Raw genomic sequence first — 15,310 nt, 5'->3', positions numbered from 1 at the left:
ATACAATTGAAACTTGAAAAGTTAGGATATCGTGCAAAAAGGTGGGCCACTCTGTACAAACTGATGGTGAGACCACACTTGGAGTGCTGTGTACAGTTCTGGTCACCTCGCCTCAAGAAGGATATAATGGAACTAGAAAAGGTGCATAAAAGGGCAACGAGAATGATAAGAAATGGAGCCCCTCCCTTTCGAAACCAGATTGCAACACCTTGGTCTCTTCAGCCTTGAAAGACAGCGTTTAAGGGGGGGACTTGATCGAAGTGTATAAAATCATGCACGGGATAGAAAAGGTGGGTAGAGAAAAATACTTGGACAAGGGGGCACTCCCTAAAGCTCATAGGTAAGAAAGTGAGGACAAATCAAGGGAAATATTTCTTCACTCCTCCACTCGAAACAGAACATCCTACGAAAATAGACTAACAATCCTGGGCCTAGAAAGCTTAGAACTACGGCGCCTAAAACACGATTTGAGTATTGCCCACAAGATCATATGCCGCAACGTCCTACCGGTCAATGACTACTTCAGCTTCAACCGCAACAGCACAAGAGCACGCAACAGATTCAAACTTAGTACGAACCGCTCCAAACTGGACTGTAAAAAATATGATTTCAACAATCGAGTTATCGAAGCGTGGAACTCATTACCGGACTCAATTGTGTCAACCCCTAACCCCCAACATTTCTCCCTTAGACTCTCCACGATTGACCTCTCCAGGTTCCTAAGAGGCCAGTAAGGGGCGTACATAAGTGCACTGGTGTGCCTTTCGTCCCCTGTCCAATTGTCTCTCCTTTCTTTCACCTATCTTATATATTCTCTTCCTTTCATATATCCTCTCCTCTAAGTTCACTTTTACCCTTATATATATTACCACATGTCTATTTTTCTTCCTATGTATTTGTGTATTGGACAAATGAATAAAATAAAAAATAAATAAAAAATGATTTGTAAGGTGGGAACAGCCTCTTATAATTTCATACAATAAGTAATGAGAATTCTGTTCCTTTTTTAGAAAAAAAAGATGTAACACAAAGCCTAGAAAACTATACATCAAAATGCCCAGGAACAATGGACTTCATTACCCTTCCAGATGGCTTAAAGCTCCCTCCTGTGCCATTCACCAAGCTTCCTATTGTGAGGTAAACTACCTTTTGTTCCCATTCTTTACGTCCTGTGAGAGGATAGAGGCTTGAATTATATGTCTCATAGGCCTCCTTCGGGATGGTGCTAGAGAAACAAGGATAGACGGAGGGCAGTGAACTGTTTCTGGATGAAATCACTTGGGTAAAAAAAGCAGGTACCTTTTGGAGGAGATGGAAACTTCTGTGAGCTGTATTGAAACCGCCTCTTGTACTCTGGTGGCTTTATGGGGGCCTGTTTGTAGATGCTGCTACCCTTTCATCACCTCCGTCTTAACTGTGTTTTCTTGAGGAAGACAACCCCCTTTAAAGAATAGCCAATGAGTATAGGGAGCCTACTATTATATTCTGTCCTGTCCTGTTCTATTTTCTGTTCTACATTCTACTCTACTCCACTCCACTCCACCCCAGCCCACTCCATTTCATTCCATTCTATAGTCTATATTCGCTCCGAGTCTTCGGATAGGGGCGGCATACAAATGTAATAAATAAATATATATATTCTATATTCTATTCTGTTCTATGTTCAACATTCTCCATTCCATTTCATTCTATTCTCTGTTCTACATTCTGTTCTATTCTATTTTCTTTCTATTCTATTCTATTCTATTCTATATTCTACATTCTATTCCATTCTATTCTATGTTCTACATTCTGTTCTGTTCTATATTCTACGTTCTCCATTCCATTGTATTCTCTGTTCTACATTCTATTCTATTCTCATTCTATTCTGTTCTGTTCTATTCTATGTTCTATTCTCCTCTCCTCTCTTCTCCACTCCACTCCACTCCACTCCACTCCACTCTACTCTATACTCCTCGACAGTATTCCTATCCCAGTCAACGAAGCAGTGATGTGCTGGTGCCTGGAGGCTGTTGGGGCCTGGATGGGTGTCAACAAACTCAAACTCAACCCAGACAAGACGGAGTGGCTGTGGGTTTTGCCTCCCAAGGACAATTCCATCTGTCCGTCCATTACCCTGGGGGGGGGGGAACTATTGACCCCCTCAGAGAGGGTGCGCAATTTGGGTGTCCTCCTTGATCCACAGCAGACATTGGAACATCATCTTTCGGCTGTGGCGACAAGGGCGTTTGCCCAGGTTCGCCTGGTGCACCAATTGCGGCCCTATTTGGACCGGGACTCACTGCTCACAGTCACTCATGCCCTCATCACCTCGAGGTTCGATTACTGCAACGCTCTCTATATGGGGCTATCTTTGTAAAGTGTTCGGAAACTTCAGATCGTGCAGAACGCAGCCGCGAGAGCCATCGTGGGGCTTCCTAGATTTGCCCACGTATCTACAACACTCTGTGGCCTGCATTGGCTGCCGATCAGTTTCCGGTCACAATTCAAAGCTTTGGTCATGACCTTTAAAGCCCTACATGGCATTGGACCAGAGTACCTCCAGAACCGCCTGCTACCGCACGAATCCCAGCAGCCGATAAGGTCCCAAAGAGTTGGCCTTCTCCGGGTCCCGTTGACTAAACAATGTCGTCTGGCGGGCCCCAGGGGAAGAGCCTTCTCTGTGGCGGCCCCGGCCCTCTAGAATCAACTCCCCCCGGAGATTAGAACTGCTCCCACCCTCCTTGTCTTCCGTAAACTACTTAAGACCCACCTATACCGCCAGGCATGGGGAATTTGAGGCATCTTTTCCCCAGGCTTATTATAATTTATGTTTGGTATGTATGTGCTGTTTGGTTTTTAATTATGATAGGGTTTTTAGTTTTTTAATATTAGATTTGTACCATTATAATATTGTTTTTATCGTTGTTGTGAGCCGCACCGAGTCTTCGGAGAGGGGCGGCATACAAATCTAATAAATAATAATAATAATAATAATAATAATAATAATTATTATTATTATTATTATTATATCTTCTTTCCATTTTGTCTCATCTAATTTGAATCTGTTACTATCTGCCCGTTGGTATCTCTTTGAATTTTTATCCATGCTGAATTCAGAGTTCTTTTGAAAGGTTTTCCTTCTTTTTTCTCTGCCTGTTTCCGCCTCCAGCGATTTGATAGACGTCCTACTGCTTGCCTCTTGTGAGAACTCTCTCTGAAACTCTGAAAAGTTCCTTATTGACTCTTTTCTCTCTGTTGGCTTTGGCCTCTCTTGTTCTTGGCAACTTCCACGAATTGATCTGACATCCCATTTGCTTTCTTTCGCGTCTTCATCTCCAGAAGTCCCACTTTTTCGCAGTCTTTCAAATGATTTCTTTAAGTTCATTCCACAGGTTCCTCTCAGTGAGATTCAGAGCTTCAAAGCAATTCTTGATGTTCTCCTTGAAAATGAACTAAGGTGTAAGATGGAAACTGGTGGAAACTGGTCGGTTTTCTCCTTCTTCTTTAGCTTTGGTGCGTGGAACTTGTACACAAGCAGTTTGTGATGAATCAAGGATGGATGGTCAATATCTTTCAGAGGCGATACCCACAGCCATTCAGTCTTGGCAGGGTTAAGTCTGAGCCTATTTACTCCGATCCTGACCCTCACGGCCTCTGGGCACTGGCACACTACATCCACTGCTTCACTGAACTGACACGGGGATGGGGTGGAGATATATAGTTGGGTGTCGTCAGCAAACAAACAAACAAACAAATAAGAAAAAAAATCCCTTCTTTTTTAATAAAAGAAATTAACAATAAAACAAAACCAAAGTCTATTACTATTATTACTATCTTCTCCTCTTTTTCCATCCCTTCTCCTCCCCCCTTGTGTGTGTGGTGTGTGTGTGTGTGTGTGAACTCTTGAACCATTTCCAATAACAGGTGAGCTATTGGAAATGGTTCAAGAGTTCACACACACACACACACAAACGGCTGGTTTTTTTTTTCTCTGTTATTATTTGGGTGCTTTTTACCATATGCTTTAAATCAAGAGTCATTTCTCTCTCTTTCTCTCTCCTCCTCTTGCTCTCTCTCTCTTTTTCTCACTTTCTCTCTCCCTCTCTTTCTATCTCTCTCCCCCTCTTGCTCTCTCTCTCTTTCTCTCTTGTTTTCTTTCTCTCTCTCTATTGCGTTCTTTCTCTCTCACTCTTTCTTTCTATCTCTCTTGCTTTCTTTCTCTTCTCTTTCTTGCTATCTCTCTCTCCCCCCTTTCTCTTTCTCTCTCCCTCTCTCTCTCTGTCAGCGAGGGAGCTGCGAGAGCGCTTTCTCCGAGTGCTTCGGGAACGCTTGCCCTGCCACTACTGCAGCTCCCTTGCTGAAAGTCCGGGACAAAAGCGCTCCCAGCGAAGGGGCTGCGAGAGGGGCGGGGCAGGCATTCCCAAAGCGCGCCGAGAAAACACTCTCTCGCAGCCCCCTGGCTGGGAGCGCGGAGGAGAAGCCGCAGCCACTGCCGCGGGAGAAGTCGCGCCCCAAGGCAGGAGGCGACGGAGGAGGAGAGGGGGCGGATTGGGCGGGCGGGGGGCAGGGCCGAGAGGCCATGGGCGTGAGGGGGCCAGAAGCACCGTGGGGAGGCAGGGGCGGCCGCGGCTCCCTTTCCTTCTACTGCCGGTGCCCCCCGCCCCCGCGCCCCCATCTGCAGGCTGGCAGGGGGATGGGGAGCGCGCACCTGTGGAAAAGGGTGTGCGGGGGGGTATTTTGGGGCGCGTGCGTGCGCACGGGCGCAGCTTACAGGAAACGCTGGTCGTCAGTATATTTCTGCTACATTAATCGGTGGGTTATTGAAACGGATGTCCATGTGCCACCTATATGTTGGTTGAGGCAGACAGGATTCCCTTGAGTACCATTTGTTGGGGGTCAAGGGAAAGGGAGGGTTTTGCCTTCTCTTTCTGCTCAAGATCCCCCTGGACAATTGGTGGGCCACTGTGTGACACAGAATGCTGGACTCGATGGGCTTTGGCCCCATTCAGCATGGCTGTTCTTATCTTCTTATGTTATTTATTAAATATTATTATGTGTCTATCATTTTACATAAAACCTTTCCACTGTTATTTTTCTTAAATGGGGAATTTATAAGAAGTGGGCAAAGGGATCAGGACAGACGGAAAGCATAGCTATAATTAGTGTCTATCATGCTGATAACCCATGTTATTGTATCTGAATTGTTTCTCCTAAATTTGAATTTTGTAGCAGCTCCAAATAAAAAAGCAATCCCTTGTTCACTGAACAGATCTATCAAGCTCCTAAACCTCCCTGTTAGCCTTCGACCACAGAAAATGAAAAGCCTGCTGGGTCAGAACATGGCAACAAAAAGTCCCTTTATATATTCGCCAATAATCGCTCACAATCACGGAGAGGAACAAAGCAAAAAAATAGGTGAGAAGCTCATTGTTGTTGTTTTTTAACTTGCATTCTCATTTATACATGCAATATCTCACTGTTCTCTGGTTTTTATGCTGCAAATTGACCCAAACCGCAATTTGCCAATTTTTGGATCAATATGCTATTTCCTCTTCTTGATTCTAAAATTGATAGCTTGGCACAGATGTATCCACCTTTGTTTGCAGGGTATGTCGTAGCCCATTATCATAGAAACTTTGATTTACAATATGTAGTGGAAGAATTATAGATTGACTGCAAGAATGCTTCATAAAAAGTGTCCTTTTTGATATTTTTACAGATGTGTTTAGGCCTTTTGAGCAAATTGGTCCTAGCTTACTGAAATAAATTAACATTATTTCTAGCCTACTTATACCATTCCATTTAAAAGGCAAAATGGTGTGCAGCAACTATTGTGTCTTATCAGATTATTGAAATACAAGTGGTGTTCAAATTTCAGCTCCAAATTCTGCCATTTCCTTCCGACCCACATAATTTTTTGTGTGTAAAAATGCTTTAAAACACTTCGTAATTGAAATTCCTGCTGGTTGGGAAATAGGCTTCCTTTTCTATTTCACTTCCCAAAATATTCCTAAAATGTGCACAAAAATGTATCTCATTATTCTTTAGGTGAATTCGTAGGGAGGTCTGTTGAATTGTTGGTGTTCTCTGAGCTAGCTTTGTTTTTTGCCAACTTATATAAAATTATAAGTTTTGCTGCCCACCAATACATTTTTTTCTTTGTTCCCATCCAGGTTTATTTTACATCTGTGTTTCTTTTGTGAGGGTTTTGTGTGTGTGTTGTTTACTTTTTAAATATTTCTAACACTTTGTAAATGGTCACCATATGCATTTAATTAATTAATTTAATTAATAATGCTAATACTACTACTACTACTACTACTACTACTAATAATAATAATAATAATTTATTCCCACTCACTGATGAAGTTGTATGGCAAATGCTAATTTGCTAATTTATCTCATTTAATGGTAATAATTTTATTTTTTCTGGTTTAAATATTTCTAACAATTTGTAAGTGGCTGGTAGGGGGTCACCATATGCTTTTAATTAATACTAATACTGATACTGATACTAATACATACTAATACTAATACTAATAATTTATTCCCGCTAACTGATGAAGTTGTATGGCAAATGCAAATTTGCTAATTTACCTCATTTTAATGGTAATAATCTTATTTTTTCTGGTTTGTCAAAATCCATATGCAACCTGAGTGGCTGATATTAGCCTCGGTCAGACATTATAATGCAGAAGTATTTATTAATTTTCTGCAGTGATTTCAGTATTACTTAACTCTCTTCCACTATTATTGCACGAATCCCAGCGACCAGTTAGGTCCCACAGAGTTGGCCTTCTCTGGGTCCAGTCAACTAAACAATGTCGTTTGGTGGGACCCAGGGGAAGAGCCTTCTTTGTGGCAGCCCCGACCCTTTGGAACCAACTCCCCCCAGATATCAGAGTTGCCCCCACCCTCCTTGCCTTTTGTAAGCTCCTTAAAACCCACCTCTGTCGTCAGGCATGGGGGAATTGAGACTTTCCCTCCCCCTAAGCTTATAAAATTTATGCATGGTATGTTAGTATGTATGACTGGTTTTTAAATTGGGGTTTTAAATTAACTTAAATATTAGATTTGTTTACATTGTATTATTATTGCTGTGAGCCGCCCCGAGTCTGCGGAGAGGGGCGGCATACAAATCTGATTAATAAATAAATAAAAATAAATTAATATGAAATTACATTTTTTCAATTATTTACACGCACACACGTTTCCCTGAAAATAAGACCGGGTCTTATTATCTTTGGGTCCTGAAATAAGCTCTAGTTCTTATTTTTGGTGGGGGAAAGAGGTTGTCTTATTTTTTCTCCATGTATGGGAGGCTCACTTCTACTTGCTCGCAGTGGGGTGGGAGGCCACACGAATTCTCAGTGCTGCCGTTATGAGGCGGGTGGACGAAGCTGCCCCACATACCCTGTACCCTCAAGGCCCCTGCAACCAGGCCACCCATGCCCCAACACCTGCCTCACCTCATGGCCATGGCACCAGCAAGACCCCGGTTGGCTACCGACCCACTTCTGCTTGCTGGCGCCCCAAAGTCATGTGATCAAAGTCATGTGACAAGCAAAGTCAATGTGGAAGCCAGGTTTCACTTAACAACCAGGTTACTAACTGATCGATTTCAGTGATTCACTTAACAACTGTGTCAAGAAATATTATGAAATGGGGCAAAACTCGCTTAACAAATGTCTCACTTAATAACATAAAATTTTGGCTCAATTTTGGTCGTAAGTTGAGGACTACCTGTACTCCAAAGATGCTAGATGGCGTAACGTTCTAATGAATGGCCTTTTCTAGCCTAGATAACAGGTATACGTTAATGTGTTTCTGTAATGTATCTTCAGTGTGTAAAGTGTGAACAAAACAAAACTCACGCTTACCCATACACCATGGATGATTTAGGCCATATGCTGTTTATGCTATTATCATTTATTTATTTATTGGCAGAAGTTTGCTAAAGTGAGAGCAGGCCCAAAATAGTTACAAGTGCTTAGAATGTATTTATTACTACCATTAATCTTCACATTGACAAAACAAACACATTTTTGGCTTCTTATAAAATAAAATGCAAATGTTAAAGTTTTGGTTTTTTTAAAAAAAATTAAACCTTAAAATGTAACGGGATAATTGAGGCAATCAAGATATGTTGTTTTATGAAAAGCATAAAAACACTGTGCTGTTATCAAGAAAACGGAATTATGCTTCTTGCAATTGTACATAAAATAAATGAGAATTATGTGGGTGGATCAATAAATAAAGCCCTTCATGGCACCGGACCAGATTATCTCCGGGACTGCCTTCTGCCGCACGAATCCCAGCGACCAGTTAGGTCCCACAGAGTGGGCCTCTCCGAGTCCCGTCAACTAAACAATGTCATTTGGCGGGACCCAGGGGAAGAGCCTTCCCTGTGGCGGCCCCGGCCCTCTGCAACCAACTCCCCCCCAGAGATTAGAATTGCCCTCACCCTCCTTGCCTTTCGTAAGCTCCTTAAAACCCACCTCTGCCGTAAGGCATGGGGGAACTGAGATATTCTTTCCCCCTAGGCCTCTACAATTTATGCATGGTATGTCTGTATGTATGTTTGGTTTTATAATAAGGGTTTTTTAGTTGTTTTAGTATTGGATTGTTACATGCTGTTTTTATCACTGTTGTTAGCCGCCCCAAGTCCACGGAGAGGGGCGGCATACAAATCCAATCAATCGGTAGGTAGGTAGGTAGGTAGGTAGGTAGGTAGATAGAAAGAAAGAAAGAAAGGTAGGTAGGTAGGTAGGTAGGTAGATAGATAGATAGATAGATAGATAGATAGAAAGAAAGGTAGGTAGGTAGGTAGGTAGATAGATAGATAGATAGATAGATAGATAGATAGATAGATAGATAGATAGATAGATAGATAGATAGAAAGGTAGGTAGGTAGGTAGGTAGGTAGATAGATAGATAGAAAGGTAGGTAGGTAGGTAGGTAGATAGATAGATAAATAGATAGATAGATAGATAGAAAGAAAGATAGATAGAAAGAAAGGTAGGTAGGTAGGTAGGTAGGTAGATAGATAGATAGATAGAAAGGTAGGTAGATAGATAGATAGATAGATAGAAAGAAAGGTAGGTAGGTAGGTAGGTAGGTAGGTAGGTAGGTAGATAGATAGATAGATAGATAGATAGATAGATAGATAGATAGATAGGAAGTTATGAGGCAGGCCTTTATGTCTATAAGCAATATAATAACATAGGCTGTGTATTCAATAGAGCCTTTTCCACAAGAACAGAATCTAAGTGTCTAAGGAACTTTTTAATACTTTCTAAGAACAGCTTTGTGAAAATCTTATATCAGTCGTTCCCCTTTTCCCCGGATTGGCAGTGATGGGTGGCGGTATTAGGGCATCGTTTTGCATGCGCTACCTAATCTCATGCATGCACAAATGGAGTTTGGGCATTTGCCGCTGCTTACAAGGCCTGGTAGCGGTCCATGGACTAGGTGTTGGGGACAATCTATAGCCACATGCGATCACAATATCCAATTCTGCTTTAGTGTGTATCTTGTCTGAAAAACTAACCTTCCGTTTATTTCTTCTGTAGATTTTCAATGGGTTCAGGGAGACGTTTGTGAAGTCCAGCTGATGGTGTACAATCCAATGCCCTTTGAGCTCCGGGTAGAAAATATGGTATGTTTTGGATCCCGTTTCACCATAATTTGGGTTTAGCTAGATATGGGTAGCACTGCAGTCATTGTTAGTGATAGCGATAGTTAAGGTGAAATGGAACAGTTCACTGAAGGGATTAAGAAGGCTGAGTAATCTTCAGAAGGAATCTTTTATATCAATGGTTCTCAGCCTGGGGGTCAGGACCCCCTTGGAGGTCGAATGACCGTTTCACAGGGATCGCCTAAGACTATGGGAAAAGACAAATTTCCCATGGTGTTAGGAACTAAAATTTCTATTCTGGCGCCTTGGAACCTATTTTTACAATCCGACCTGTTCTGTCGGGCTCTCTGGTAGACTCCTCCCAAAAATTCACAGGTACAAATTTCAGACACACAGACGTTTGAAAATTCAAAACAATGTTCTTTATAATGAAAAGTCACTTAAACCAAGCCCTCTTGGTATAGCAAAGAGCACTTGTCTCCAAACAAACTGGTAATTTGTACAAGTCCCTTATCAGTTCTGTGATACTTAGCTTGCAGCTGTGAGGCAATTCACAGTCCTTCTTCTTTCACAAAGTGAAACACACTTTGCCCTGCTTTAGTTTCAAAGCGGGGAAAAATCAGCACACAAAAGGTCAAAATCAGTAAAGCAGTCACGAAACACAAGGATCAGATAATCCTCAACAATGGCCAAACCCACAGGCTGCTATTTATAGCAGCCTCACTAATTACCACAGCCCCACCCAACCACAGGTGGCCTCATTTTCTTTGATAATAATCTCTCAGTTGTTGCTGCCTATGCATCGCTCTCCACATGCGTGGCTGTATCATTAACTCTTGTTCTGAACCCAAGGAGGAGCTAGATAATTGATCTCCTTCTGAGCTGTCTGCCACACTCTCCTCCTCCCTGTCACTCATGTCTTCTTGGTCAGAGGAGCCTTCATCATCAGATTCCACTGGGAGCAAAACAGGCCTGCAGCATGTGGATGTCTCCCCCACATCCACAGTCCTTGGGGCAGGAGCTGGGCCAGAGCTAACCACAACACTTTTCTGGCTGGATAACAATTAGAACAGAAACATAGAAACATAGATGTCTGATGGCAGAAAAAGACCTCATGGTCCACCTAGTCTGCCCTTATACTATTTTCTGTATTGTATCTTAGGATGGATATATGTTCATCCCAGGCATGTTTAAATTCAGTTACTGTGGATTTATCTACCACATCTGCTGGAAGTTTGTTCCAAGGATCTACTACTCTTTCAGTAAAATAATATTTTCTCATGTTGCTTTTGATCTTTCCCCCAACTAACTTCAGATTGTGTCCCCTTGTTCTTGTGTTCACTTTCCTATTAAAAACACTTCCCTCCTGAACCTTATTTAACCCTTTAACATATTTAAATGTTTCGATCATGTCCCCCCTTTTCCTTCTGTCCTCCAGACTATACAGATTGAGTTTATGAAGTCTTTCCTGATACGTTTTATGCTTAAAACCTTCCACCATTCTTGTAGCTCATCTTTGGACCCGTTCAATTTTGTCAATATTTTTTTGTAGGTGAGGTCTCCAGAACTGAACACAGTATTATTCCAAATGTGGTCTCACCAGCGCTCTATATAGCGGGATCACAATCTCCCTCTTCCTGCTTGTTATACCTCTAGCTATGCAGCCAAGCATCCTACTTGCTTTCCCTACCGCCTGACTGCACTTTTCCCCCATTTTGAGACTGTCAGAAATCACTACCCCTCAATCCTTCTCTTCTGAAGTTTTTGCTAACACAGAACTGCCAATACAGTACTCAGATTGAGGATTCCTTTTCCCCAATGACACCTATTTCACTTTGTGGTAAGATTTTTATTTTGGAAATGTATATGGAACACATAGGCACCTCCGCATGTACATAGCATTGATATCACATTTACATCTGAAGACAATCTCTTAACTTTTTTTGTCATGCCTTGCAAGATAGTTTTGCTGTCCCAGTTATTAGTAGAATTAGCATGTCAACCGTATGAGTTGCATAAACTATTAGGATATTAAAAAGGGATTTTTTAAAGATGAAAGTGATAACGCAAATGCCAGGTTCTTTTCATAATCCTTCCCTTCAGCCACTTGCTCTACAGGTAATGTACTAAACTAGGAATGTTTTCCGCAGAATGAATAATGTATATGAATGGCTTTCTACAAATGTGCTCGGCAAGATAACATATATAATAAAATACATCTAATATGCCCTTAAAGTGCAACAGTCAGAAGGAAATTAGGAACAGTGATTACAAGTCCTAATAGTATAACTGTTTAAATATTTTTAAAGGATAATTTTATTAGCACAAGGGCATAATGTAATGTCTTACCTTCGGTATGCTTTTTGCTTAACAGAATTAAATTGAATTGGCTTTTTACCTTCACAGGGACTACTGACGAGCGGTGTTGAGTTCGAATCCCTGCCTGCAGCTCTCTCTTTGCCTGCAGAATCTGGTCTCTATCCTGTGACGCTTGTTGGTGTTCCTCAGTCCCCAGGGCAGATCACTGTTAATGGTAAAGATTACGAACAGGTTTTTCTCTACGTTGAGCAGTGTAAGCTGCTGCAAACCATTTCAGATTGTGTTGATTTTATTTTTTTAATCAGGCCAGAATTGTTCACTTTTAAGTTGACTAGACCCTAAATCAGTGATGGCGAACCTTACTTTGCTCGGGGGCTAAAAGGGCGGGCGAACGTGTGATAGTGTGCACTCACGTGCTCATATCCATAATGCAATGCCCTCCCCCTGCACATGCGTGCACAACCTGTGAGCCGCCCCGAGTCTTCGGAGAAGGAAGGCATACAAATCTAATAAAATAATAATAATAATAATAATAATAACAACAACAACAACAACAGTAAACAACAAAATAATAACAACAACAAACAAAATAATAATAATAATAATAATAATAATAATACAGAAATACAATTGATCAGTTTTCCTCTACACAGAGAAAAAAGAGGTTGATATTTTGTTTAAAAATTTCTGAGACTTTCTATTTTAAAAAAATAATTATGATCATGATTATGATTGTTACTATTGTTATTGTTGTTATTGTTGTTGGTGTTATTATTATTATTATCATTATTACTATTATTATTATTATTTTCCTTTGCTTAAATATTGCTTACAATATAGAATAGAATAGAATAGAATAGAATTTTATTGGCCAAGTGTGATTTGACACACAAGGAATTTGTCTTGGTGCATATGCTCTCAGCGTACATAAAATAAAATATACATTTGTCAAGAATCATGTACAACACTCAATGATTGTCATAGGGTCAAATAAGCAATGAAGAAGCAATATTAATAAAAATCTTAGGATGCAAGCAACAAGTTACAGTCATACAGTCCTAAGTGGGAGGAAATGGGTGATAGGAATGAGAAAAACTAGTAGAATAGAAGTGCAGATTTAGTAGAAAGTCTGACAGTGTTGAGGGAATTATTTGTTTAGTAGAGTGATGGCATTCGGGAAAAAACTGTTCTTGTGTCTAGTTGTCTTGGTGTGCAGTGCTCTGTAGCGATATTTTGAGGGAAGGAGTTGAAACAGTTTATGTCCAGGATGTGAGGGGTCAGTCAATATTTTCCCCGCTCTCTTTTTGACTCGTGCAGTATACAGGTCCTCAATGGAAGGCAAGTTGGCAGCAATTGCTTTTTCTGCAGCTCTGATTGTCCTCTGAAGTCTGTGTTGATCCTGTTGGGTTGCAGCCCCAAACCAGACAGTTATAGAGGTGCAGATGACAGACTCAATGATTCCTCTGTAGAACTGAATCAGCAGCTCCTTGGGCAGTTTGAGCTTCCTGAGCTGGCGCAGAAAGAACATTCTTTGTTGTGCTTTTTTTATGATGTTTTTGATGTTAGGTGACCATTTTAGGTCTTGAGATATGATAGAACCTAGAAATTTGAAGGTCTCTACTATAATGATTAATACAGACACCAGCAAGAGGCAATAATTTTCCAGTTCTCTATTTCTTTGGAAGGGAGAATAATTCCACAATCTTGATTTTTTTTTTTTTCCTCATGGAAAACTTGAACATCTCTGGAGCCATTCTTAAACTTGTGCTGTCCTTCCTAAGAACCATTGCCAACTGTTTTGGGCAGTACGCAAGTGTGCAGGCCTCATTGAAGCCTCCGGACTTCCGGTAGGCCTGTTGGGTTCTTTTTTTGGCCTTCCCAGGCTTCAGGACGCTTTCCTGAAACCTGGGCAGGTCAAAAAAGGGGCCTACTGGAAGTAGGCCTCTGAACTTCCAGTAGGCCTGTTGGCTCCGCTTTTAGGATTTATTTATTTATTCATTGGATTTTTATGCTGCCTCTCTCCGAGGACTCGAGGCGGCTTACAACATATAAAAAGAAGGTTTCAGAGGTCAAGGTGGGAGAAAATTTAGGTTGCAGTGACCATCTATGTTTGTGGTTTGATGTAAAAACTGATGGTGAGCAATCCTATACTGCAACCAAAGTATTGGATTTCAGAAAAACAAATTTTAATGCAATGGGGGAATATTTAAATAATGAATTAAAGGGGAGGGATAAAATGGCAGGAGCAAGCACCCAGTGGACTGTATTAAAAAAGGCCATCTTAAAAGCCACAAGACTTTATGTAAAGCAAGTAACTAAAGGTAAAAGGAAGAAGAAACCGCTATGGTTTAGCAATGATGTAAGGGCTATAGTCAATGAAAAAAAGGCTGCCTATAGGAGGTATAAAGAGTCTGGAAGTATAGCTGATAGAGAGGTGTATAAAATGAGACAGAAGGAGGTGAAACAGATAATATATGCTGCTAAAGCCTCAAAAGAGGAAGAAATAGCAAAATCTGTAAAGAAGGGGGATAAAACCTTCTTCAGATATATTAGTGATAGGAAGAAGAAAAACTGCAGCATCACAAAGCTTAGTACCGGGAATAATACATACATTGATGGGAATAAGGAGATCGCTGACCATTTCAATAGCTACTTCTGTTCAGTTTTCTCAAAAGACACCTTACAAAATAATAATAATACTATAGAGGGATATAGCATTGCTTCCAGCTGTACGGATTCAGCTCCAGTGATCTTAGAAGCCGATGTCTTAGAAGAACTTGAAAGATTAAAGATAAATAAGGCAATGGGTCCAGATGGCATCCACCCCAGAGTTCTTAAAGAACTCAGATCTATCATTGCTACCCCCCTGACTGATTTGTTTAACAAATCACTGTTAACAGGAGATGTTCCTGAGGATTGGAGAATGGCCAGTGTTGTGCCTATCCACAAGAAGGGCAGTAGAGAAGAAGCTGGTAACTACAGGCCAGTTAGCTTGACATCAGTTGTAGTTAAAATGATGGAGACTCTACTCAAAAAGAGGATAAATCAGCATCTAAAAAACAATAACTTATTGGACCCAAATCAGCATGGCTTTACTGAAGGCAAATCGTGTCAGACTAATCTCATTGAGTTCTTTGACTATGTCACAAAGGTGTTGGATCAAGGTGGTGCCGTGGATATTGCCTATCTGGACTTCAGCAAAGCCTTTGATACGGTTCCACATAAAGAGCTGATAGATAAATTAGTGAAGATTGGACTTAATCCCTGGATAGTTCAGTGGATTTCAAGCTGGCTGAAGCATAGACATCAGAGAGTTATTGTTAATGGCGAGTATTCTGAGCAGAGTCAGGTTACAAGCGGTGTGCCACAAGG

At 41.1% G+C, this 15,310-nt stretch overlaps 1 protein-coding gene across 3 annotated transcripts in view; it reads left to right on the top strand.

The window, feature by feature from the left end:
* Positions 1-15,310, top strand: part of TRAPPC9 (trafficking protein particle complex subunit 9) — a 410,909-nt gene that overhangs the window by 43,193 nt on the left and 352,406 nt on the right. For all 3 annotated transcript variants that reach the window (XM_070748345.1, XM_070748348.1, XM_070748347.1), the window contains exons 10-13: positions 1,011-1,137; positions 5,252-5,397; positions 9,555-9,640; positions 12,026-12,152. In XM_070748345.1, the coding sequence (XP_070604446.1) occupies positions 1,011-1,137; positions 5,252-5,397; positions 9,555-9,640; positions 12,026-12,152 (486 nt within the window). The remainder of the gene's footprint in view (positions 1-1,010; positions 1,138-5,251; positions 5,398-9,554; positions 9,641-12,025; positions 12,153-15,310) is intronic.

Source organism: Erythrolamprus reginae, chromosome 3, assembly GCF_031021105.1.
Source record: "Erythrolamprus reginae isolate rEryReg1 chromosome 3, rEryReg1.hap1, whole genome shotgun sequence".
Classification (NCBI taxonomy): Eukaryota; Metazoa; Chordata; class Lepidosauria; order Squamata; family Dipsadidae; genus Erythrolamprus; species Erythrolamprus reginae.
Note: the sequence above shows the minus strand (reverse complement) of the source record. Positions and strands in the feature narration are given on the sequence as shown.